The following is a 26,395-nucleotide window of genomic DNA, read 5'->3' as shown; positions in this document are numbered from 1 at the left end:
ATGCCATAGGCAGGGCTTCCACTCCCCAGCTCAGGCTGCCCAAAGCCCCATCCAACCTGGTGTTCAATCTCCAGGCACTCAGCTTTTCTGGGCAGCCTGTGCCGGCACCTCACCACTCTGAGTAAAGAATTTCCTCCTCTCCCCTCCTATGGCTTAAAACTGTCCCCCCCCCATGTCCTATCACTATCTGCCCATGTAAAAAGTGAGTCCTACCATTAATAAGCTCCCTTCAAGTACTGGAAAGCCACAATGAAGTCTCCCTGCAGCCTTCTCTTCTCCATACTGAACAAGCCCATCTCCCTCAGCCTGCCTTCATAGCAAACTTGCTCCAGCCCTCTGAGCATCTTCGTGACCTCCCCTGGACCCACTCCAACAGCCCCACATCTTTCTTGGGCAGTACTCCAGATGGGGCCTTACAAAGACAGAGCAAACAGGGACAATCCCCTCTCTCTCCCTGCTGGTGACCCCCTCTTTTGATGCAGCCCAAGGCACTGTTGGCCTTCCAGGACACAAGCACGCACTGCTGGCTCATGTCCAGCTTTTTACCCATCAGGACCCCCAATTCCTTCTCTGCACCGCTACCCCATGAGTTCTCTCCACTCTGCATACGTATCAGGGATTACTCCAACCCAAGTGCAACACATTGCACTTGGCCCAGTTGATCATTAGGTTCAACATTAAGGTTTGAAAAGGATTGAAAAACAGCTCTGCAAGATGAGATAGGGCTGCCCACGAAATGAGACGCTTGTAACAACACAGATATGTTAAAACAACTGTCACCTGAATTTTCCCTTGTTCTGTAAGCAATTAATAAGTGAACCAGGAACCTCGTAGAAGACTTCACAGTATCACAGAATGGCTTAGATCAGAAACGACCTCAAAGCCCACCCAGTCCTCCCCCGTGCCGTGGGCAGGGCTGCCTCCCAGCAGCTCAGGCTGCCCAGGGCCCCATCCAACCTGGCCTCGAATATCCAAGGATGGGGCACCCACGGCTCTCTGGACAGCTGTGCCATCGCTTCACCGCCTTCTGAGCAAAGCATTTACCCCCTCAGCCGCCCCCCGGGCGTCACGGCCGTCCCTCACCCCGGCACGAGGCGCGGCGGCTGCTCGGTAGCCGGGACGGGACAGCGCCCCCGGCCGCCAGGCAGCCCCGCAGTACCCCGCCCACCCCGACGCGAAGGCTCCGGGGTGAGACCCCTCCACCGGCCCCTGAGAGCCGCCCGCCTCACCTGCTCGACCTCCCGCCACCGCCCATACGAGGACGAGCCCCCAGCAGCAGCACAGCAGGCCGCAGCAGAGCCGGGCCATGCTGCTCGCTCCCACGCGTCTCCTCTGGGCACCAGGAGGCGGCGAAACTTTAAGAAGTTCCCTCGCTCAGGGCAGGTCTCGCCGCTGCCCCCGCCTCCTCCGGCGCCCGCCCCGGCGCCCCCGTGCTGGGGGTGGCCCGAGCCGGGGCTGGCCCCGCCGGGGCAATGGTAACCCCCGCAGCTCGCCGGCCCCTCTCTCCCATGAAGCGATGGTTGCTCGTCGCCCTGCTCTGCCCCCTCCCAGGTCGACTCGTGGTGGCCCCGGGGCTCGCGGGGGCTGCAGGGGCTCCCCCTGTCCAGCTGCCTCGAAGGCTTGGCCCCTACGCTGCCCTCCAGGCCCGGCTGTCCTGCTGGAGGGGACCGGTGGAAGGTGTCGGGCTGAGACCTGGATGTGTTTCGGGGCACAGAATTTGTTTTCAGAAACGCCAAAGCCAAGCCGGGAGCTGGGGTTCACTGCAGGGCAAGTTCAGGCCTCCTCTCCACACTGACCAGCCTCGAGTGGCACAACGCCGTGGTGGGGCAGCCCCGGGCCAGACCCTGGCAGGCCCCCGGGCTGACCGAGGCTGACAGACCTCCAGGGTTTGCCAGAGAAAGCTCCAGTAGAGTTACACCGTGTCTTGTCAAACCACATCTTCTACAAAGAAGAAGGGCATCTTTTAGCCCTGTTAATGCAAACCACTGTGCATTTCCCTGCAGAAAAAGAACAAGAGTGAATACTTTCCCTAGGGTTTACAACTATGGCCATTCCCTGCGGGTGCCCATCCCCGACGGTTCAAGACCGGGTTGGATGGGGCCCTGGGCAACCTGAGCCATGCCCACAGCACGGGTTGGGACTGCCTGGACTTTGAGGTCACCTCCAACCCAACCATTCTGTGGTTCAGTGACAGATTTCTGATGGCAGAGGGCTCTTTAATCCAACATTTAATAACAAAATGCAATGATAAGATATCGAATCCAAGACAGATTCAAACTAGAAAGTAGGTGAAAATTTTCTAAAAGAGTAGTTGTGATGTATGGGTGACAGAAATACGCAAGAACCACATAGAAAACAATCATGCCAAAAGAAGTCAATCAGTTATTTATCTGCAAAGAATTACATGGGATTTATGATCTGAAGAGTGCAGGAAAGAGCTACTGAAAACTAGACAGATTCTAAATGAACTATCCCAGTGTCTGCGGATATTTGCTGAATAATTCATATCTCAGGAGCATCATGGATGGAACCCATGTAGCTCCTCTTTAAAAACAGACTTACAGAGAGCAGAACAACTCCGCTTAAGAAAGCAGGAGTAGACGTCATGCTGGGGGAGTCCGACACTTGTCGCTGCAGTATAGCTGCGTTTGCTGAGTGTATCAGATATAGCAACCAAAATAGACTTGTGGTGCCAAGTATCACCTACCAAGGAATGTAGACATAGAGACGAAGCTTCTTGATTGGCATCTTGGGCCAGGAAATAGCAGGCATGCTGGTTTCATGTTTTTCTACTGTATTGATATTCTTTTCAGTGCATACCAGTTTTAGAATGCCATTCATTTTTTTCTGTCCTCATCCCAATGAGCTGTTCCATTAGGACACAAATGGGAAAAGTAGTGGTATGTTCCCAGTGCCAGCCCAAGTTAAAGACTGCTAATACAGAATCAGAAACTGGTAGCTGTTGGTTACAGGCTGTCTGCTTTTTCTGCCTATAATGTGTACCTGTCTATAGAAATTTACATTCATCAAGCAATATTAGAAGCCCTATAGCACAACCTGATTTAATTTTATAGCTTGTATATTTACACTTTGGTTGTTCTGTTGAGTTTTATGTTTGGCATGGGGCTTTTTGTGAGTTTGAAACAAGCAAACTGAGGTTGACAAAGGCAAAAGACAGGTGACTGGCTTGCTCTTTCTAACATTGTTTCCTTGGACAAAATTTCCATTCAAAACCATAAAAGGAATGGTTTGGGGAGAAATTATATACTGAGGTGCACAGTTTGAATACTGACCAGTATTTGACAGCTGTTAAAAGAAGTAGCTCTGCTTTGAAAGCCATAAGTGCACATTTGCAAAAATTCTGCTCACTACTTTGTGGGAATGTTGGTTTTCTTCTACATGCACCCCCTGTTCTTTGGCTGCTTTTAAAATCTGATTATTAATAAATGCCATGTTTCAGTTCATGAGTGAGTCATCTCAGTAAAATGTGAGTTCTGTCTGGTTGTGAAACTTCATCCAAAAGTTGAACTGAAACTTCCAGAAGTTTAAAAAACATGGAGAAATTTGTTTTCTTCATTTCTGTTGCACTTCTGGTTTGGGGGCACAAACAGAAGTGGAGGAGAGATATGAAAGGGTCTGCTATGCAAGATTTGCAGTTTGATTTTTCAGAATTAAGACGTTCAGATAAGTTTTAGAAGCCGTACAGATTCTAGAGTTATCTCCCAAGGTGAATAATGGAAGTGCTCAAGAAAGACAACTTGGCTAAACAAAATGTGGGAGACAGGGGGAACCTGCAGGGAAAAAATAAAAAAATAAAAAGGCAAATATCCAGGATTTACACAGTATGTTTAATGTTACATTCCAATATATTACAGCAAAGCTTTCTTGAAATAAAAATTACAAATTAAATACAACATTTGAAAATCATGAGAAATTAAGGCTATGCTGTGAATATTTCAGAAGTGAATTATTGAACAGGCTATCATCTTTAAAAAACAAACCAGAACAGATAAGGTATCCTCAGGTCTCATTTCTCTCAAATCAGATTGCATGTCCCCTGCTGAAGTCATCTAACAATTTGGACATGACAGTGAAGACAGGTTTGATGTACTACTGGCAGGTTGAGTGGTAGGAAGGTTGCCTTGAAAGGTATTTTCTTTCTCCTCCAGCTGAGAACATAAGCTTCCAGCCTTTATATGAAGTACCTCTGGGAGTTGCTGTAGCTTTTTAAGTCATGCTAGACATCCAGTCTTAAAGATATGTAGCAGAATTATCTGTGCTGGCCAGCTGCAAGTATTCCAGGGTACCTGTTCTGTAGCTTGCTACCCGTTTAATCTCTCTGGTCCTGAAATCTTCAGTTTCTCTTTTCTGAAGAATTTTGGTTATCATCTCTGCTATGTCATTTTTTAACTGCTGCTGATTCTCCCTGAAAGCAAAAGGATGAAAAAAATAAGGTCACAGAGTGACATGCTTTTAGTGATCCCTAGATCTCCAATGTTTTTTGAACATTTCTATCCCATACTTAGATTGATGTCATTCACACACTTCTGAGATAAAGGTTTTAGATCCGGGTTTTGGCTTTGGGAACATAATGGAGGAATTACGTGCAATTTTTCTGTATAGCACTGATTACCATCTTTACAGAGATTTGTAGAAGTGTTGTTAGTTAAAATAAATTTACTTGCATGAAAAAGAAAACACCAATTAAATGCTCTCCCAATTAAATCAGATTCTATTTCTCAACAGCATTATTTGTACCAGTACTTCCACTACTCAGCTTCAGGTGGTCTTCAGTAACAGAACTGCTACCTTTTCATAAGCTTTTGCATTCTGCCTGGTTTTTACTATATTACCCTTTGTATGAGAATTTTAAGGGGCAATTCTGTGAGTCAGAGCCTGTAACGAGGAAGTGAAAACAAAAACATCACTGAGTACAGTGATCCAGCTCAAGAGGTATTTTCAAAATGTTCTGAAATTGAATTTCAGAACAACTGCCAATTCAATCATTCTCATAGTCTCAACTGATCATTTTAATTCCAAAAAGAAATTCTGAGACAACAAAAAGTTGTACCATGTAAACAGGCCTGACAGTGTTTCCTGCTCAGCACAGCGACAAACACTTGAAATGCCATTAAATAAAGCTACGTTTATGAGATTCTGTAGTAGATTAAAAGCTTGATTGTTTCTGTTTTGAAAACATCTTGGAAAAAAAACTGTATCTTTCTCCTAGTTATCTCTTGTCTTTTAGGTAGATAGGAATAAATGGGTAGGAAATAAGGTTATGTACTTGTGCCTTTCACCATTAATAAATCCCAGTGTATTCAGCAAAGTACAATTTGCAATATAATTGCTTCAAGTACTGAAACACTGTTATTTCAAAGCAGATAGCAGCAAATCCCTGTTTGGTGAAGCAACTGTACACAGAAATAGAAAGTGGAGAAATTCCATGTTCTAGTGAGTTAACAGGAACAAACGTAGTACTCATATGCCAAATATAGATGAAATGAAGACAGTCATCCTGACTTCAATTTTGCAATATTTCTCAAAAACAATACTCCCACTATTGTTGTATTTTATTTAGTAGTAATGCAAATTACAGCTCAGTTCCAACACAGCAGCCTCTTCTTTTTCTCTTGCCAAATATACTGTATCATGTTAAGAAGTAGAATTTTGTTCGATTTCTAAACACTTTGTGCCTGTGCAATGCTACAGTTGCTTTGTCTCCCTCTTCTAACAGAATACAATTCAAAATCCTGCTCAAAATAACATGATATTAGAGAGCTGCAGTTATCCTCTAGCTGCAGTGCCTAGTGTGGCACGCAGGTACAATTAGGGTTCAAGTTTTGGGGAATTGGCCCGGTTTCAGCTCAGATAGAGCTGATTTTCTTCATTCTGTCTGCTACCATACTGTGTTTTGGCTTTGGGAAAAAAACAATATTGATAACACAGTGACGTTTTATTTGTTGCTGTGCAGTGCCATACAGAGACAAGGACATTCCAGTTTTTCAGCTTCTCATACTGCCCTGTCAGCAAGGGAACTGAGGAGGCACAAGGAGCTGAGAGGGGACAGAACCAGGACAGCTGCCCTAAACTGTCCAAAGGGATATCCCATACTATGTAGTGTCATGTGAAAACTCTAAAACTGTGGGAAGTAAGCTATGAGGGCAGTCACTGCTCAGGGTATCAGTCAGCAAGTGCTGAATAATTGCACTGTGCATCATTGTATACATATATTTACAAAACAAATGCTGGGAATAATAATATTTTTAATTTGTATGTCCATCTCCTGCATTTATCACATCAGCAAGTTGTTCTATAAGTCTTATTACCCTTCCAATGAAATGAACCTGCTAAGCATACAAACAACCTGCAGCACATGCATAGTCCCAAACATAATACTGTCATGAATATTCACATGCTTATATCCTCAAGCTCTAAAGAAGAATGGTTAAATCTAAAGTTCAAAGACTTTTGAACTGCGAATTTCTCTTTCCTTTCCATGTACAAATAACAGCTTACACTGAAGGAGGTGTTGGGAGATTATATTCCTTGTCTTCAGTACCCGTCAGCCAGTATGTAATCTCAGTCCCTCTGCCCTAAACAGTCATCACAAAGAAGAGAAAGCACAATTTAGGGATTAGACTGCAATTTCCTGTCGTTCATTTACTTAAATAATTCTATATTGCACATTGCTGTGTTTGCCTTTGCTCACAGCAAAGGATTAAAAATCAGACGTGGAAAGAAAAATAATGGGTGAGATACAGGTGAACATTCTCTTGTTCTATGACCTGAAACCATGAGAGAGGTGAGCTGTGCTGCCTGCTATCAGCACCCAAATACAGACATCAGTGCCAAGTTACATAGACTGAAATAAATAGATACGTAGGTAGACAGTCAGATATCAGAGCAAGAGCAAATTAACAATAGATTCAGCTTCTCTTCCATCAGCCCAATTCAGCATCACTATTATTCTATAACTTTCATTTATTCTCTTCATCTTAGGCAGCTTTTCGTTGCCTTTATTGACGTTATAGAAGTGTCTTCAACAACTAGAGTTTATGGTACTGATTGATCTGTGACCCTTGTTCCCTTGCTGATAATTAAACTGCAGGGTACTCTAAGCTACATAATGTCCTTATACTATTCCCTTTCTCTGTGCATGTGCATGGTGAAGGTTACCTTCAAGTATGTTTCTCCTCTCATTTCATACTGGAATCGACAGTCTGTCCTTTTCAGGATGGCAACCGTGGAACCACTTACATGAATCCTTAAAGCTAAGAAATAGACCATGAAAGCTCAATTTGAAAGTGTATCTGTAGCGTTTATGTGTCAAAAGGGAAGAGAAATTTGGGAAGAATAGCACAAAGAGAATAGCCCTATGAAGACACTGGGCAGAAGGAAGATAAGTCGGCTCTTGGCAAAGGTCCCTAATGGTGTAGTTGAAGAAGTAATTGCTTCAACTTAAAGTATACAGTCAACATATTTACACAACAAAGCTGCAATACAATTATAGGTTGAACTGAAATCCAACATTCATAAAGTAAAATGAAACCCCAAGCATCAGTAGTACTTCTTCCAAAGAAATTCAGCCAGCAAAAACCAGCCTACATACTCCCTGTTACCAGTGCTGGAGACGGAGCAAGGAACAGTTCTTCATTGCCCAACAGGACAGTGAAATAATTGGTAATTAGAACAAATAGGGCTTCATCTTTAATCTGCGAGCTGATTACAAATTGTTCTCGGCTGAAAACAGACACTTCAGTCACAAACTGACCAATAGCCTTTGGCCCTGTTATATGGACAGATGAACTTAAACCCTTACGCAAGCCAGTGGATTCCATCCGTGAAGCTGTGTTTACCGTATCTCCAAACAAACAGTAACGAGGCATTTTTATTCCTACCACACCAGCCGCACATGGACCTAGAAATGGGATTCAGAGAATGAAAAAAGGTTGGTCAAGAGACTACTAGCTTGAAAGGTGCCTCTCCCTGTTGCAGAAAACACTGCAGTACCTACTGGAGCAATGTGTTCCTCACCAATGATACTGCTCTCTACCACTAAACTATCTGGGCATCTCCCATTCCTGTCCAAACCACACCTCACACTGCATATCTTACAGAACTCAATTAGAACAAAATGGGACAGTATTAATTGCATTTAAACATAATCTCTGTGCATGAAAAAATATGGTTACGGTCAGTTTTGGAAGCAAAAGAAATAGAGAATAAGCTTAATTATAGAGGGGTTCCATATTATTGCCTCAAGGGGTATCCCAGTGCCCAGCTGCTTTCACTGTTATGTTCCTCCTTCGCCAATTGCTTAGATAATTGTTGAAACAAGCAAAAATGAAAGGTGATTTCCCAAAGCCCTTGAGACTGTTGAGCAGTTTCCCTTATAGAAGAAATATTTTTCTGGTTTCACTGAAGCATGAATTCCCACATGGGCGCAATCAGAACTTTTGTCTCCAAAAGCATAAGAGAAAAGCTTGTTTTCTGTAGTGAGACAAGCATGTCTGGACATGGCTGATCTCCATCTTGGTCAGGGAGGAATTATCTGTGAAAGCTTACAATTGATCATACCAGGAGCAAACCATGAATGAATAGACAAGGGCTATTTCTCTAGACAGGAGCAAAGTAGTTGTTTATTTACTCCTGTTAACCTTCCCCCAGGAATATTATTTTCAATCTGATTCTTCAAAAGGAATGCAGTTGTGTATGATGTCCACCCACATCTTCCATGGATATCTGATCTGTTAAGTTCAAAAACAAGGCAACTATAGTGTCATTGCTGATCTAGCATCATTGTGTACCGGAGTGAATTCCAATGCGAATCCAAACAGGCAGACCAGGAAGGTGTCGGAGCTCAAAGGATCCTATGAAGCTAAGGATGTCCAGAGCCATCATGGAGATGTCTACTGCATGTCGGTTGCCATTCCTCTTTGGTAGACCACTCACCACCATGTAAGCGTCGCCAATGGTCTCTACCTGTGGAAACACAATTACTAATCTCAGCATGCAAAGAACATACTTAGTTGAGAGCAGAAAGGTTTTATATTCATATTCTCTTGTTTATGACTAACCTGGTCCCTAGTCAGCAGGATTATTTAGTTTAAGGTACCTAGCACCTTTTTGTAAATGAGTATGACAGTACATAGCATTTCACTTAAGGAATCTGTGGCCACCTGGTATATAAAATTTGGTCTAAGCTGGCACACAAGCATACTGAAATGAGACAATCTTGGCCTGTTAGATTTCTGCATTGCTTGGTATTTAACTGAGCAAAAGTGAGGAGCTAATCACCTTGTAAACATCATGATGGTCAAGAATGTGATCAAAGTTCTTGTAGATGTCATTCAGCATGTCTACTACCTCCATAGGGGTGCTGTATTTGCAGAGTGTGGTGAAGCCAACAATGTCACTGAAGTAGATAGTGACTTCTTCAAATAACTCTGGCTCTACCAGGCCAGTCTCCTTCAAAGATTTTACTACTGGCCTGTGGAAATAGAGAAGGCAGGAAGACAGAAGACAGTGTTTAACATTAAAAGTATTTTCTCACGCAAGTCAACCTCACCATTGCCTTCTGGGTAGGAAACATCAAATCATTTGCTGAAAACTGCCATTGTAATAGCATTTTAGATGTCCATAATGCCTTTCAGCCAGGGATCTCAGCATGTACTAAAATCAATTAATGCGCTAAAGTCTTGCAAAATCCTCTGCATAAACAGAAGCTGAGGAAGATAAGGGGTCCAAGTACCGCTTTGGTGTGAATCTCCATCTGAGAATGGAGACCTCAGTGATTCACTCTTCTTTTCTGCCTATCAAGATCAGATTCGAGGGAAGGAAATTTGTGACAAATAAGTCATTCCCCTTACTCCTTGTAAGTACCTCTGCCCTTTTGCCCTAAGGACTTCAGAATATCTTGGAATGGGGTAATATTATAATACTTCACTTTTGTATTGCTTTTGAAAAAAAGATTGAAGTGAGGTTGCTGTCACATTCGACAGTCACACCAGCTCTTCGGACTACCTGCTTCGGAATTTGCAGGATAGTTGACTCTACACTGTCAAGGAGAAAAAATTTAGTCTTCATAAAGCATTAAGATTCCAGCTATATCCTACACGTGATTGAGGAAAATGGAGAGAGTAACCAGCCTCCATCACAGACTTGCACTGAACAAAACTGCATTCTAATGGTGGGAAGGCACAGTTTTCTCACCTTCTTTCTGGGCTGTTTGTTGAGCACTTGGCAGCTTTGTGCATTAAACACAATGCCACTTTGCACATTTGCATGTTTTCTGAATACCTTCCTTCTAAAGAGAATACAGCTGCTTGGGCAGACTGGCTTACCTGTCTGTTAAGTAGAATTTACAATGATTATGTAAAATTGAAAGTTTTCAGTACTTCAAAATGCTGCCAAGTTGTTAAACAGATCAATACACCGATAAAATGAGATGGGCTGATAATTTTCATTAAAAAAATGCTTTTTCAGTGTCAGTAACTTTCAAGTAGGGCATGTACTTTTCTGGGCTAGGGTGGTACGCACAAGCTTGAAGGTGTTTGTCAGTTGTGATACAAATATTGTATATCTGACACTGTCAGCCTTAACAAGAAATCAGTAGGGATGACCTCAATGCAATTCCACCCTTTTCCAGCCAAATACATTTTATGAATAAATAAAGAGACTTTACATTGGCTTCCCAACTGAAACTTTTTTCTTCCTAGGCTTAAATCATCATGCTGTGACAGTATATGAGATATAGTTTATCTGAGCTCCCACTATTATTTCTTATGTAAGGCATTCGTTCAGTAAATTTTTTTAACTCTAACACCTCATTTAAATCCTGAACTTAATCAGAGCCTTAGGCAGGGGATTAACATAGGTATGGAAATTATCTTTATGGAAGATCAGACCAGGATGAAAAGTCTATAGAAAATCTATGATTTTGTCTGTGCAAAGAAAGCCACATTTTCCCTGCCTGCTACCCCCTGTGCTCAATTGAGCTGTACAGAAGAGGGGATTGATGGCACCTCTTAAATTTGACATTTTGTCTGTAAGGTGGGGAGAATTAGGACAGAATAAGTAGCATTTCACTCTGTGAATTGAAGAAATATAAGACTGATATTAATCCCACTCTCCAAGAATCAGGTGATACATATAAATAACATGTCAGTAAAAATCGTTCTGCTCAATACTAACCTTGGAAGTAACATGAAATTAAGCCTGTCTGCTCTGTCTCGCTCTGCTTTATAGAGCTCTGTCCTCTCCTCCACCAGGTGCTCCAGATTCCGGGAATACAGCTGTAGGCGTCGAATCAGGGTATCCATGTAGCTTTCATTGGTCTGGCCATGGTAATTACTGGGAATAACAGCAATGCACAGGAGCCAAAAAGAAAGGGTGATGGAAGCATATTGTTGAGAGAAGCAACAAAACCTCTCCAGTGTTTAACTTCTGTACGGATAGAATGAAAGTGCTTAAAATGCGCGGGTTTTTGTTGCTTGGAGGACTTCTGTTTACAAATTAAAAGTCTGTGCCCACACTTGTCACTCAGAGCTGCTAATTCTTAAACCACTTCCAAATCATAGCCGTGATAGTACTTCCAATCCAGGTTACCTTGAGTAATCCCTAAACATTCATTTGTGCAAGCTCAAATCCCAAGAGGAAGCTAAAGAAGACAGATAGAGAACTCCACATAACATTTAAATGGGGATTTTAGACAGAAAGACTAAGACCATTTTGGGGCTACCTCTGTGGAAGCCAGAATAATTCAATGGAACAATTAGCAGTTCAGGAGTTAGTTTTGGTCACAAGATTAAGCAGATTCCAGTCAGAAGCATAATTGCTGGAAGCAGAAGCACAATAGCATGGGCTACTCATAACGCATTTGTCTCCGTAGTCTGAAAGTAGATGGGGCCCAACTGACAGGAAATGTCAGTTCCTTCTAACCAGACTTTAAAGCCACTCTTACTTTAGACAAGTGTTCTTGTCCAGGGTGCACTGTCTGAGGTGCTCATGAGAAGAACACCTTGTTGCATGTGGCAGGAAGCAGTCTCCATCCTCTTGTAGGATGGAGGCTTATCCCACAATTTTATACCTACAAAACCCCATAATTAATTCCTCTGATGAGGTACAACCCAACACATTTAGTCAGCTCTATCTGAGACCATCTGAATGGCCATTTATGGCACAACTCAGCTCATCCCAACTTTCCCATCATCCTCCAAACGTTGATGTGCCTTTATTTCCCGAAACTTAGACAACATGACTCATTATCCAACTCCTGACTAGAGACGGGAGGTAAATTATTTTAATGGTTTCAATCTCTAATTATCCAGCTTGCTACTTTCACAATGTACCAATTTAAGGTATGGTGATCATCTCACCCTCACTCAGCTAATACATGCATAGCTGCACACATTCACATGAGTACATACAAAAATGCATGTGCTCACCTACTTCCACGGCAAAGAATAAATCAAAGTGAAGGCACTAATTGGACTATATTAACATCAGCTTACATGCTTAAAAATACAAGCTTTCTAGCACACAGAAGGAGTTTGGAGCAACTTCAAAAACTCAGCTTCAGATGCTCACCTGAATATTTTAGCCAGAATATTCTCAATTTTCTTAAAGTCAGGTCTTTTCTCTGGGTCTTCCTCCCAGCAGCTCTTCACTAGTGTGTATACCTTCAAAGGAAAAATTAAGGAAAGTTGAACTGAGTACTGGATATAGAAAGATAATGGAGATAAATAGCACTAGTTCATCAGGGTATTTCCAGTTACTCTTGATAAGCAACATATTGAAATGTGTGACTAACTGTTATGAATCTATGGTTGGGACATTCATTGCAGGCATCTGAAACTTAACTCTGTGGTGGCTAGTGACATCATCTGCAGTTGAATTTGCAATACGTAAATGAAAGATATGCAAATGGATCTCCTCTTGCAACTGGTACCAGATATGGTTACTGACATGGAAGTAAGTGCTGTGATAATTTATTTCCAGTACTCTGAGTTTGGGAATTTTTTGAAATTGGTGACTCAGCCAGAAATAATGGGGCTCATCAACTGAATATGCTGATGTCCACAATACAGACCTCTGCACCTAAGCAAGAAGTCTTAAGGGCTTTAACATACATGGAAGGAAGTACATTTAAAGTGCCATTCATCCCATCTTAGAGCTATCCAGAAGAGATCAAAAGAGTAGCAGCATGTAAGTGTTGATTTTTTTTTTCCAGTGACTACAGAGTAAGTAGTTCAAATACAGATATGTGCATTGCAGATGTGTAAAGCTACCTGAGGCAAATCCAACTTGTAGTTTAGTTTAAAAGCTGGCATAGCCACCCTGGGTAACATCTGTGATCAGTAGGGAGAAAGGAATCTTGATCTAAAAATATAAAATAGGTCCAAAAAGTGATATGGATGAGTATTCTCTTATCAGATGTAAAAGGGACCTATGGGAGCTAGGTCAGAATGAGATATACAGCTTGTAGATATCTGAAGATAGGTGAGATGAATCATCTGTGAAATGTTGTACTGCCACCAGTTCCCCTAAGATATTATCCCTTGTGATTCTCATTCTCTCTTATTTAAAGTTCATATATCAGTTCAGCACCCTGGAATAATACCAAATTCCAAAAGACACACCACTGTACTACAAAGATAAGTAAGCAATAGTACTACTTGAGAGTACTTTCAAAAGATAATGATAGTCCTTCCCTGAATCATTGCAACACAGTCTCTTTGTGGAGACTCTCATATACTGGATCAGAAAACTGAGCCATCTCAGATCCTTTCCTATGCAGGTCAGACTGCTGCTTTCCCACACACAGATATACAGCCCTCACTATATGATGATACGTATTTTTTCATATATCAGTATAACACTCTCCTTATGGTATAGCTAGCAGTTCTCAGCCCTAGGACTATGCTAAACTAAGTAAGCACACGTTCCCTTTTTAAGACTTTGACTCAGACAAACTGAATATAGTTCTTCGTGAATTCTAGAGAGACAGGGGAGCATTGTTTGATACATTTGCCTTTTTTCAAGCTAACCAACTTAACAAAAAGTTCAAATTCACAAGGGATGTACTTTTAACATGTTTTAGTTTTTGAAACATCACTAGAAAAAAACTAAAGGGCTGATGCACAGAATACACTTAAGAAGGAGGAAAAAATTTCATCAGTTTTGTTTCATTTCACTAGTAGCAACTATAGAATACTGTTTCTTCCCATGAGGTTAAAGCGTTTGGCAGAAAATGTGCATAGCTTTCATCCTCTTGTCAACCTGAGCGCTAGTTTTGGCGACACTTCTACCTTACACATAGAAAATGGCTGTGTTAATGATTAGCTTACTTCCATCTCTCTTTCTCCCACTGTTTCTAAGGATAGGTCTGGTCGGAAAGGCTTCACACCTTTGTCATTCTCCACTCTGTAAAGTTTCTCTGAAGAACAAAAAAAAGATGTAAAGTTTTAATTAAAGGGGGAAAAAAAAAAACATAGGAAGAACATTCCTTTTGTATAGCATACTATGATGTGTTACAAGTTACTATTCAAACAAAATATTGAAGGTGGTTCCCTTCTTTTTGATGTAAATTTCAATTCTGGAGCTTTTCTAAAAATATGGCTTAAGATCATAACAGGCTGGTTTGAATGCCCCTGAAAGCAAAACAAATAGGAATGTACTCGGGTATTTATTGGTCATGGCAGACATGGTTATGGCATCCTTCCAAATGAACCTTAGGTATAATTAGCGTGCCTCTCAGCATGAGCTATAGCCATAGTAAAAAACTACATGAGAAGCCCACTAGAATATTACAACTTGATAAAAAGCATGAAGACCTACAGTTCTCACCAGAGAAGTTCAAATCATCATCCAGATGTTCAACTTCCTTAAAACTAAGCTATTAACATGTATGGCTTAAAAACATTGGATTTGTTAGCTTATTCGTACTTATATTCATGAAATCCATTCTATGAAAGTTATCTGGATTCAAAACACATCAGAAAGCAGACTGCATTTGCAGAACAATTTAAAGAGCTAAAACAAACAAGCAAACAAAAGTTGTTCTCTCAAGAGCTTCAGAGGGAAAGAGTACCAAAAAAGAAGAACTTTTTGATCTCTAACGAAGAGAGAGAAATTGCAAGTGTGAAATATATTTATTAATGATGTTTGATTATATTTGGAAGACAATTTTGCCAAAGGAAGCTTGTAATGAGACAAGGAAGATTTGTCATCAGGCTGGTATGTGCATGTCCAGAGTAGCAAGGAATGTCTAAGCATGCCCAGTTGCACGATCACTCTAAAAAAAATGAAGCAGCATATGGTGCAGATGTTACAGACTAGAGAAGGAGTAGGAGGTTTTGTTTAAGGATCATGCAGATCAGAAACCCCAAATCCTGTGAGTGAAGAGACAGTAGAACCTGTGTTAATCTCATGAACACAAGAGAAATGTGATAGATTTCCAAGCTGCATATGCACCTGAAAGAGGAAATAAAACCAACTATAAGCAGCACTGCAATTAGCCAGTGGCAAGAAATACTGGAGTAAGGAGCATGGGTTATGTTCACTCATGACAAAATTTCAGTCTTGAGAGTGAAGGAGGTGTTTCTGCAGAAGAGTGGAGCAGCAGCTGGTCTAACAGCTGTCTCACAAAGAAGTCAGTAAAGAACTATGACTAGTTACATCATACATTAGAATACAGTTCTGTATGCCCGTCCTCTTTGTGGGATTTCATTTCACTCAGTAATAACGATATTATTGTACACTAAGTTGATCAATATTTGTTTGCATTTTGAAAGAATTAGTTCACTGAGTATTTGAAAGTTTAGCTTAATTTTGCCAGCTGTGGTTGGAAGCTAGGTGCAGGCTTTATCAAACAATTCCTAACTCTGAACACAGTCCTTGCTGCTGCCAATGAAGCCCTGAAGAAGTGATTATATCAGTCATCCTGAAATATCCATATATTTGAACTTGCAGAACTTGATTTCTGATAACCTAGCTACTGAAAGACTTTTACAGGACGCTAAAATGAATGTAACATGCATCAGAGGCATTTCCTTGCCCATTACCATTGACTCTAATTTTGCATTATTTTCCCTCTTTTTATCTTAGATATTTGTAAAGTAATGATATTGCCACATCTGAACTACTCCTTCCCAAAACTAAATGATGACACAAAAAAAATTCAAAGACGTTTGAGTAAGTATGGTGTACTTTCTTGTATTGTCTAATGAATGAGTCCTGATGTTCTAGTGATGAGCCACTTCAACAAAATATAATAACTCATTCCTTTCCATTACATTAAATCTGATGAACTGCTGAAACCAGACTGAACGTATTTACTGAAGCTGCAGAATCAAAACACAAATAATAAGAGCAGCTATTAGATCAGCGATATATAACCCACACACCCAATAATGATTTAGAAGAAAAAGCTTCTGGGAGAATACAATCTCCTTAGTTAATGGAAAATTCTTAGTTTGGAAAATAGGATGGTTTTTTTCCTTTCAAGTTACAATGAATCCAGACTTACACAGGACTTACTGGGTTTCAGGCCCAGTAGCTTTATTGCTCTCTTACTAAGCTTGCTGCTGTGTGTCACCATGCCCAGCATTAGGAAGCCTAAACCTAGAAGTGCAAAAAGTACTTTCATCTAGTTTATCTTAATGCTAGTTTAATTGAACAGTTTTTCTGAGATGATAAGGTGCAGTGTTAGGACATAGGTCAAAGTTAAAACAAGGAACCAGACTGTGAGTATGAACCACAAACAGAGCAGTGAGGTCGCCACCACATCTCAGAACAGCCAGAAAACACAGGGTAATGCTAACACACAGGCAGGCTGTAACTGATGTAAATGATTATAAGAATGCAGTTTGCTATGGATTTGTTTCGCAAGTCAAAATCAGGAGAGAAGAGTAGTAGCCTTTCCTTTTTCCATCTGTATGGTGGATGTTTATAAAATTATTGTATTTATGAGGATTTGGCTCCCTCTTCCCAAAGATAAGTAGTAGATGGACTTTTACTTTCTCTGCCCTGTCTTATTTGATGCAGTTCAGGGGACCATCTGTCACGCAGCACAACGACCTGAATAGTTTTGTGAAAGGGAAACAGGTATTTCTAATCTCTCCTACATCCAATTCTACATTAAGGAGTTGATTATGTGAAATACTGTATTTCTTTGGTTAAGAGCACAAATTTGCAATAATGTAAGATGATGAGCCTGGCCTAGATGTTATTCTCAAATATTACTCAGGAAAGCAGCTGTTAGGCTGGCCAGATGCTGCTCTAGATGTTTTAGCAAATGTGAGGCAGATCTTTCAGAATGACTCAGAAACAAAGGCAATGTTTAAACTTGTTGGTAAGTGTCAGTAAGAAAATCTCAAACCTGAATGCCTTTATGGTGGCTATAACATTGCAATATAAAATAATTCATGGGATTCAGGGCACTGCTATTGTCTGTGCTGTTAGCCATCCAAAAACAATGTCACAATATGTACGAAATAAGGTTTAATGGATGCATCGCATGAGGAGATTCTTTTTCTGACAGAAGATAAGAAAATAAGCTACTAACGTTAATTTGACAGACTGGAACAAAGTCTGAATTGCCAACTTTTAAATATCAGTTGTTCTCATGTCATGCTGCTGAGTTTTTGTTCTCTTTTGACACTGCTGATTTGTGATGCCTAGTACAAGTGAACTACTATATGTTGTGCACAACATTTTGTAGCCTTAAATGTCACAGTAAGTCTAGGCAGTTTTTGTATAAGGTTAACTTCTATAACAGTGTGGAAGAGGTGGGAAGGAGAGGAAAAAGGGCAAGAAAACTCAGTAAAAACCTGATTCATAAGAAGATTGCCTCCACATTGATATCCTTCAAACATCCTCTTTGTGCGTCACACAGTGAAAGAAGCACTGGTTCAAGCACCTACCAGAGACACCACTTTACACGAAAACCTGTGGATGTGCTACTTACTGCTACAGTATTCTAGAAGGCTGCAGTGGGGGAGAAAACTGTGGATTTACCTTTGGTGTCTTGGCAGTGTCTGGTGTAGAAGGTCTCTTTGCGTAGAATGATCTCCTGGGCAATGATCCCATAGCTGTACACATCACCCTTCTGAGATACGTCCGCATGACGGAGATGCTCAGGAGCCGTCCACAGGTCTGAAAATCCAGATCACAGTAGGAAAAAAGGTAAATGGGTACAAGAGAAAAGTAATTGAAAAGGGTGATCCTTCTCAAAAGCGTCCATTGGCCATTTTCAATTTACTCTTTTCATACCAAACATGGAGCTCACTGGTACTGTTTATTTCTTCATTCAGTAGTTATTTGGATACGCTGACATCAATGGAGTTAGATAAAACTATGATGTGGTAGTCTGCAATTGTCTGGGATTTGATAACAGTACTATTTTTCACTGTTGGTGCCGACCTGCAGACCTCCAGAAAAGTTGTATTTGTTGGCAGTGAACTTGCTTCTCTTAAGTTACCTCACATGGACTTCTTAGAAATAGCCCATGCATCTGTATAAGACCAAGGAATGCCTGTGCTATGAAAAAAAATAAATAAATAAATGAAAATGCAGAGGCATAAATTCTTGACCCAGATGCATGAAGTGTGTTATTCAAGATGTCATATGAGAAGGCTGTAATATTTCCTGGTAGCCTTGGTATCATGACTCTATAGAAATAATCCCCAAGTGCTTTTGAGCTTGACATAAATACTACCTGTGTGTAACCACTTTCTTTCTACAGAAGTTATTATTCTGTACTTCTAGGTCACCAAGCCCCGCTGTACCTCAAAACTAGAATACTGCCATGGTATGACTATTTTATATGACATGCTGATGATGTATCATAACGGACTGATAGTGACCCTGAAAACAGTGTTACGGTATCAGGCTGCTACATCCAGCCACAATCTGTAGAATCTGTAGATGTCTTGTGAAGCAATAAGTTTTCTTCAAGGAAAGAAGCTAGGGGCCAGAAATTTTGAGGATGATTGCCAAAGTATTCAAGAGCAGCATGAGAAGATAAATTCATTAACATTCAATCATAATATAAATTTAATTGTAACATGCAAAATAATGAATTAACAGAACATTTTCATTCAGTGCACATTTCTTACTCTTCTTATGTTCTCATTGCTACTCTTGACTTTCTTTGTGTCTCAATGTCAATTCTTTCTCTTAATCCATTTGCAATCACAGGTTCTTCTCAGATAATATACAACAGTTACAGTGCAGTATTGTGCTTATTAAACTCCAAACTCTGCTAAACAGATTCAGATGACATAATTTTAGAAGGGCTTATCTTTGCACTCAAGATCAAGAAAAACGGAGATGTGTAGAAAGGAATGCTCTATTCTACAGAATAGGACAGAATTGTCCTATGATTATTAGATGAAACAAAAAATGTAAACAAAAGCTGTGAAAACTAACCTGAGCTCATTGAACAGATATTGTTATATTCTGAATGAAAAACATATCATTACTAATTTTTAAGGATGATCATAGTCACAAGTGTTAATATTTAAATCAAATTACACAGCACTGTGATAACACGTATAAGTGATCAATGACAAGACAAGAACCCAGTGGTTCCTTTTTCTTTCTTCACACAAGTCCACTGTTACTGCTTACAGGAGGTTTTTGCATGAAGTCCTATGGGAAATGTTTGCATGAAGCCTTTGGATCTTGAAAATATTTGTTGCGTCTCAGTCAGAAGGGAAGTCTCCTTGTTTTTCCAAATATAATTTAAAAATTTATCTTCCATTTCTTGCTCACCAACACTGCCTAATTTCTTTCTCTATTTGCTAAAAATTTTTATTGTGTTATTGATGAAGGAGTTTTAATATATAATTTGTACGATGGCTGCTACATGAAACAAAGTTGTACCGTATGTTTTGTACCGTGTACAAGATGTAATGAAGCCATACTGTACTATGAACATAAAAAAATTCCACTGGGCTGGAAAGCATGAAGGACAGTCTAACTGGATATTGTTTTTACCTTTCCTTTGAGGCAGAATTGAATTACATCCAAAATCAGTGATCTTCACAACCATGCGATTGTCCACCACACAGTTCGTGGATTTGAGCCGACCATGGACTTCTGTTTTGCTTGAGTGCAGGTAAGACATTCCCTGTGGTTGATAATAGGGAGAAGACAAGGCTATATATGAGACTCTCAGCTGTTGCTAGAGTCAAAGAATATGAAGTGTTAGCATAATATGTGTCTAAGCAGTAAAACTGCCTTTACCAACAATCCTCTGTCATGGAAGGAGAGTAGTATTTACAGAGAAGAATTTCCAAGATCATAAAAGCAGTCAATGTTAAGAATTGAGGATGGATTATTAGAAGGATCATGTCTTAACTAATGATCATCTTTCCTGTTGATTAACAAAAACCTGATAGAGCATCCTGAGTTTTGATGAGATCATTTTGCCACTAGGGCATTAGAGGAGTTTGTTTCCTCCTACAGAAGTGTTGATTTCATTTGCAGTAAATACTTTTCTGTTAAATCTAATACAGATTTGTTGGAACGTCAAATAAAAAAAAATGTCTCCAACTGCATATCTAACCAATGGTTACTGAAGATGAGAATAATTGCTCTTTATGTCTGTATCATCTTCGAAGATTACCATTCACCAGAAACTCCATTCAGAAACATTTCAGTAGATCCTTCTCAGCAAAGCAGTAAGCAGCACAGGGTCAATGCAGATGAGGTGATATACTATCACTTGCATGAGGCAAGCGGTCAGAATAGAGTCCTAAATGTCACTGCTGACCTGACTGTTAATGGCTTTCTCTGCACTAGTGAATATGTATCAATTATCCATGAGTTAAACTAGGAAGTGAGCACAGTGAGGATTGGCCAGTATAGTTTCAGCTGTATTTCCTGATACTCAGACTCCTGACTACAACACACACACATGCATACAAAGGTGTGTAGTTTGCTATTTTTTACTTACCACCTCTGAGTTTTGTTTATTTAGTACTAGAGTCAAATGTGGTATAATACACGGCAAGTGGCCAGCACTGAGGCATAGCAGGAAAAAGACATTAATAAGTGGCTGTAAACTGAGGGAGAGTACAGGTATGCTAATTTACACTTTCCTGATAATATTTACTCTGATACATCTCTCTCTTATACAATACTTTAGCTCACATCTTTTAGCCTATTGCTGGCGTTTTTTCTTATAATTATCCTTTCTGTAGTTCAGTAGATAAGGCATAATCTACATAGGTTGCTCCAAAAGTAATGCCTCCTATTTATTTGCATGGAAACTACAACAAATAAAAAGATCAGAATAACCCTATTTGATAAAGCAAATTATCATCTACAAAACAGTGCTCTTCAACATAGTCATCACCACTACCAGTGCATTTTCACCTACAATGAATATGAGCCTGCATGTTACACTTGTAAAAATCTGCACCAGCAGAGGTGACACACTGTCACTGCTACCACCACTGAAACACACCACCCACCACCTCACTGTGCTCACATCCTCTGTTTCATCTCCATCAACATTCTGCAACCATCACCAAACGTCAGTGGGTGCTGCTTTTCCCCATGGATGAAGTCAGTGACACACCTTTGCTTCATATGTGCTTCCATGTCAGACGCCATTTTGTCATCCAGCCCCTCTGCTGCCACATAGCAACAAAATGTAACAGTGTGTTGATGGAAAGGTTCAACCACCAACATCCGCCCCTGACACTGTGGGCCAACATAATAAAATAAGAGGCATTACTTTCAAAGCAGCTCTTGATAATCTGTGGAGGTCAGAACAGATATGTTTTATCTGTTTAGTTTCTTCTGTGAATGGTCTTCCACTGAAATTCCCACATGAGCAACTCATCCTACTGGATGGTAACTGATTGAATTTAAACCAGATTACAGAGCTTATAGGGGCAGGCATACACTATATGACATGCTGGGTGTTCTCTCCTTACGCACCCATCTTTCCTTGAGAATCAACCAGCAAGTGCTACAAGGGTACGCTGAGACACAAGTTGAGTTTGGGGCACAGCACATGTATGTCTGAGGCACAGGCAGTATGCAAGATATGCAATCCCTTGAGAATGTGGTTGGACTGGTTATCCTTGGCCTGTCTAGATCCTGTCAAAATTTACAGAGACTGTGTGCAGGCTATATCCAAGGAACATGCTTCTTGATTAAGCAGTTTTTATCATGCAACCCTGCTGACATTATCCAGGATGTTTTGCCTGCTTCAGAGCCTATTTCCTCCAGCTATGCCATCTTCCTTCCCCTTCTTATATCATCCCATTCTCTATTAGAATTCCTAATCAGTTTCAGCATCAAATCAGAGGCAGAGGTAATTTTGATTTCCTTATACCAGAGCTTCCTTGTTAACGATTTCTGAAGAAAGAAGTCTCACAGATGTGCCTGATAATATTTTCCTCTTCCCTTCTAATCATCTTCTATACCTACCTGAAAACAACAACAAAAAAAACACAACAGCCTGCAGAGCTGTTAGAGGGTTTGAGAAGAGCATACATTGGGATGAGGGGAACAGGAGCTGAAGGGTCATGATAAGCAAGAAGACATTCAAGTGGGAAGTTACATTAGTGAAAAGCAGTAAAAGAAGTGCGTGATAATGTCTAGGTCCCAGAGATTCCACCACAGCATCAGGTGGAGAAGAGGCAGGAATAGGAAAAGGAGAAGTTGGCAGATCATCCAAATTACCATAAATCACCACATATTCCTAAATTTGAATTTTCAGGAAGGTTTTTTTGAACCAACTCTAACACTGCTAATATAATAATGATCTGGAGCCTTTCTAGTATGGATGCAGTGTTTCACTCAGCCCCAGACTCCACGTCCTCATTACCAATGGTGTAGTGAACAAATGGTTCTGAAGTCCTGGTCACACCTAGTGTAGTCATTGGGCATTTGGTCACTCCCTTCAGAGGGACTGCAGTTTTCCATATGTCTCATAAACAGAGCCACTACCTATCACCATTTTCTTAGGTAATATCTGAAGGTGAACTGCAAAGGGTTTAAAATTCTCTGCTCTTTTAATGTGCTAAAAGGAAGAAGGGAAATTGCACTGCTGCTATTTAAAATGAAGCTTAATTCTGAACACTAACTGAACCTGAAAGTCATTAACAAGGCCAACAAGCTGTGACAATTTGGATTAAGGAGGTTCTAATAAAGAGCAAGATTTTCAGTATCTCTCTAGAACAGTGGAGTCATACAACATGGAGACCAAGGCAGAACTGAAGTGTGTAGGGAAATGGAAAAACTGCCAAAAACAGTTGCACACTAGCAAAAATTTAGCCAAAAGTGTTGTGGATTACCTGCAGAGATATAATGTATGTGAATTGCAAAGTTTTCTTAATTACCAGCTAATCAGATGCAAGTCTGTAGTGAATTAAAAATAGAAAATAGAATTTGCTTTATTATGAATTTGTTTTTCCCTCTCTAGCTGAATGAAATGGCTAATCCTAGTGAGAAATGAGAGTCTATAGAGAGTGGGAAAATCAAAATAAAATGCAGAATAAACAGAGCTTGTTTTGAAAAAGAACTTGGTCTTGGTTTTGGATACAAATTGAAATAATTCCATCATTTTGAAAGAACACAGTTTTCCTTCACATGTCTTGCCCGAGGCCAGACAGCACAGTCTGATTTACAGGGCTTGTGACTGCCCAAGCCCTGCTAGTCAGAGCCGCAATCATCAAATCATAACCTTCTGATCTTTGGGTCCCATGTCTTTTTGGGGAATATTTTATTATTCATATATACTCCAAAGCCAAATCTGGTCCCCATTCACTCCTTCAGTTTGAGAGCCACAGGCTTTCCTGGCCTCGTGGGGGTCAGGAGGGAGAGTGGAAGGGCATCAAGCTCTATCAAGGAAAGGAAAAAGCTGTAGTAGCTGCTTTTCTCCAGAGGATCCATATTGCAAGAAAGGACAGGCTGATTAATATTGCATGGTCAACAGTCCACTTACCTTAGCAATATCGTACATGACAGAGATTTTAAATTCCCAGTCCATGAATGTGCCATCAGGGTAGGAGATCTTATCATTTAAAACATCCTGTAAGAGAAAAAAAAACAAAAAAACATTCTAATCTGCATCAGGAAAAAAGCAGAAGCTGAGATCTGAGTATTACATAGCCTTTCAACCAGGGACTGAGTAAGGCAGACTTGCATATTAGGAGTACATGCACTAGAGCATGAGTTGATTCAAAAGACAGAGAAAACTATATATATTTTAGGTTTACACAGAAATAGAAAAGTAAAGACTCCAGAAAAGAAGGGTTTTGTGTAATTAAAGTAAACTGTGAATTTACTCTTAAAGCCAAGGTAAATCTAATCAAGCTGTGACAGAAATGAGTAAGGTGTATAAGTGGAAAGGACTGTATGTGCTTTGTACTCAATCCAGTTACTTCTAACTAACTCATGGCTTATAATTTCAAAGTAGAGTGATCTTTTAACATAAAGGGACAGTGATTTACAGTTCCAACCACAATGATTTCCATTGCTAAAAGTCAGTCTCCACAAGTTTACAAGAAAATAACTGGAGATAGACCTGGTATTTTGCTGCCTTGTTATGAGTTTCATGTGAGTTCCAGAGCCCACTGCTACTGATGAGAGTCTTTGTATGGTCTAAGAAGCTTGCAGAAAATCTGACACCACCATGACTAGCTCTGAAATAATATTTGTAGTAATAAAGTCTAAATCTTTCCTTCCTCTTGCCATGTAACAATTTACTGTTTCCTTTTATAAACAAGAACGAAGGGCTCACAACACAGGATTTACCATATTCCAGTCTTAAACTGTTTGCCCCTTATTAACATTATATTTTTTTCTCTGTGTTTTCAAACTCTGGGGCCACTGCAGGAGCTGCAAGAGCATCAGAAGAGACAACAGCTATGTCTTAGAAAATACATAAAACATTATATACTATATGCTCCCAGTGGGGAAAATAATAAATTCCGGCTGTTGCTGTTCTCTGGGTAGAGCTCTTGCCTATATACCCTTGCTTACACCTCTCTGCATCCTCTGGCTACTGAGAACCACCAGTCTGATGGCAGCCACAGGCTGGAAATTTGGGAGAGGTGAGCAAGAGGGAAGGAATTCAACATGAGAAACTTGCCACAACTTGCTTGGTGCGGTGCTGCAGCATGAGGGCCACACAGAGCAGATCTTTTTTCTTACTACAATAATTTGGGGAAGGGAAACTGCAAAATTCTTTACCCGCAGGGAACCTCTTTCGCAGTACTCAATCACTGCAAAGATCATGGTGTCCATCTTCACAGTGCCATAGAACTTGGTCAGGTTGTAATAATCAATCTGCAGGAGCTAGAACAGCAATATTACATCTATTTTTAAAAGCAGTTGTTGTTAGTATAGAAACACAGGTCGATGATGCTTGTGTGACTTTTTATCTCAGGCTCTGATAAGATGTAGGAGTTCCCTTTGAACCAGTGTGTATTAAGGCACAGAGTGAAGTACTTGAAGGCATTTGTCATTTCAGAGCCTTCCAGATTAGGGAGTTAAAACTGGATGTTGCTGGAAACTGCAAGATCATACTAGAGATAACTACAATCTCTATTATTGCTTCTCTAGTCAAATCACACAGCTAATAAAAATAGCCATTATGAGAGAGAGAATGTTGTTAATCAATCAGCAAATGAGCAGGTAATAAAATTGTAATGATGCTGCATGATATTATGGACTTTGTCCATATATATATACAGACAACTGTATTTTAGTTCAGAATATTTTTAGAGATTAGTGAATTCACAGTATAGCCCTGTTGTGTAAAAAGGAAAACTTATTCAAAATAATGCAGTATTGTAGCCAAGTTCATCCCTAATGTTAGAATTACCAGGATGCACAAGTCAGCACAGAGCTACTTATACTGAAAGATCTGCATTTGGCATTCAGTAATGAGACTTAACTACAATATTCCACTACAAATGAATTAGCACATGAGCAGAGTGCATAGTGTATTAGCACTGGCTATAAAAATGTATTTAGCAGGGCCTTATGACAGTGCATGAATTGCTTCGTTCACCTCAGTTTCACTGACTTCAACTGACAGTGTGATTACACAAGCAAAGACAGAGGTCATCAAGCAATATGCTTGGATGAACACATCACCTGTCCACCTCACAAACATTCATAAGTATATATATGGCTGATGGAGCTGGCAATGGAGGGCAATGACTTCACTCATTGGCTTCATCCCACCCTGCTGAGTCCAGTTGCTACCTACAATAATTACCTTGTTCAGTTCTATTTTTTGCTTCTCTGTGAAATTACCATCATTGTTTTTGAGATCCTTCAGGATCACCACCTGAAGAAAAAATACCAGTGAAAAGAAATTGTAGTGATTAATTCTTCTCTCCCAAGAAATGCTAGATAA

At 40.3% G+C, this 26,395-nt stretch overlaps 3 protein-coding genes across 4 annotated transcripts in view; 1 reads left to right on the top strand and 2 right to left on the bottom strand.

The window, feature by feature from the left end:
* The window catches only part of PLBD1 (phospholipase B domain containing 1), a 35,290-nt gene extending 33,936 nt beyond the window's left edge, over positions 1 to 1,354 (bottom strand). Inside the window, exon 1 of the mRNA XM_052669152.1 lies at positions 1,230 to 1,354. Within this exon, the coding sequence (XP_052525112.1) occupies positions 1,230 to 1,308 (79 nt within the window). The 5' untranslated portion in view covers positions 1,309 to 1,354. The remainder of the gene's footprint in view (positions 1 to 1,229) is intronic.
* ATF7IP (activating transcription factor 7 interacting protein) overlaps positions 1 to 16,140 on the top strand; it is a 151,552-nt gene extending 135,412 nt beyond the window's left edge. Inside the window, exon 15 of the mRNA XM_052669148.1 lies at positions 16,111 to 16,140. Coding sequence (XP_052525108.1) covers positions 16,111 to 16,125 — 15 coding nt within the window. The 3' untranslated portion in view covers positions 16,126 to 16,140. The remainder of the gene's footprint in view (positions 1 to 16,110) is intronic.
* Positions 3,828 to 26,395, bottom strand: part of GUCY2C (guanylate cyclase 2C) — a 43,185-nt gene continuing 20,617 nt past the window's right edge. For both annotated transcript variants that reach the window (XM_052669150.1, XM_052669151.1), the window contains 14 exons: positions 26,255 to 26,326; positions 25,222 to 25,326; positions 23,972 to 24,058; positions 20,005 to 20,137; positions 18,022 to 18,159; positions 14,352 to 14,440; positions 12,592 to 12,683; positions 11,197 to 11,355; positions 9,301 to 9,493; positions 8,811 to 8,985; positions 7,823 to 7,921; positions 7,180 to 7,274; positions 6,520 to 6,596; positions 3,828 to 4,426 (listed from right to left, as the gene is read on the bottom strand). In XM_052669150.1, the coding sequence (XP_052525110.1) occupies positions 4,252 to 4,426; positions 6,520 to 6,596; positions 7,180 to 7,274; positions 7,823 to 7,921; positions 8,811 to 8,985; positions 9,301 to 9,493; positions 11,197 to 11,355; positions 12,592 to 12,683; positions 14,352 to 14,440; positions 18,022 to 18,159; positions 20,005 to 20,137; positions 23,972 to 24,058; positions 25,222 to 25,326; positions 26,255 to 26,326 (1,689 nt within the window). In that variant the 3' untranslated portion in view covers positions 3,828 to 4,251. The remainder of the gene's footprint in view (positions 4,427 to 6,519; positions 6,597 to 7,179; positions 7,275 to 7,822; positions 7,922 to 8,810; positions 8,986 to 9,300; positions 9,494 to 11,196; positions 11,356 to 12,591; positions 12,684 to 14,351; positions 14,441 to 18,021; positions 18,160 to 20,004; positions 20,138 to 23,971; positions 24,059 to 25,221; positions 25,327 to 26,254; positions 26,327 to 26,395) is intronic.

Source organism: Tympanuchus pallidicinctus, unplaced genomic scaffold (assembly GCF_026119805.1).
Source record: "Tympanuchus pallidicinctus isolate F22 unplaced genomic scaffold, pur_lepc_1.0 scaffold8, whole genome shotgun sequence".
NCBI lineage: Eukaryota > Metazoa > Chordata > Aves > Galliformes > Phasianidae > Tympanuchus > Tympanuchus pallidicinctus.
The sequence above is the reverse complement of the archived record's forward strand: the minus strand, read 5'-3'. Positions and strand labels throughout refer to the sequence as shown.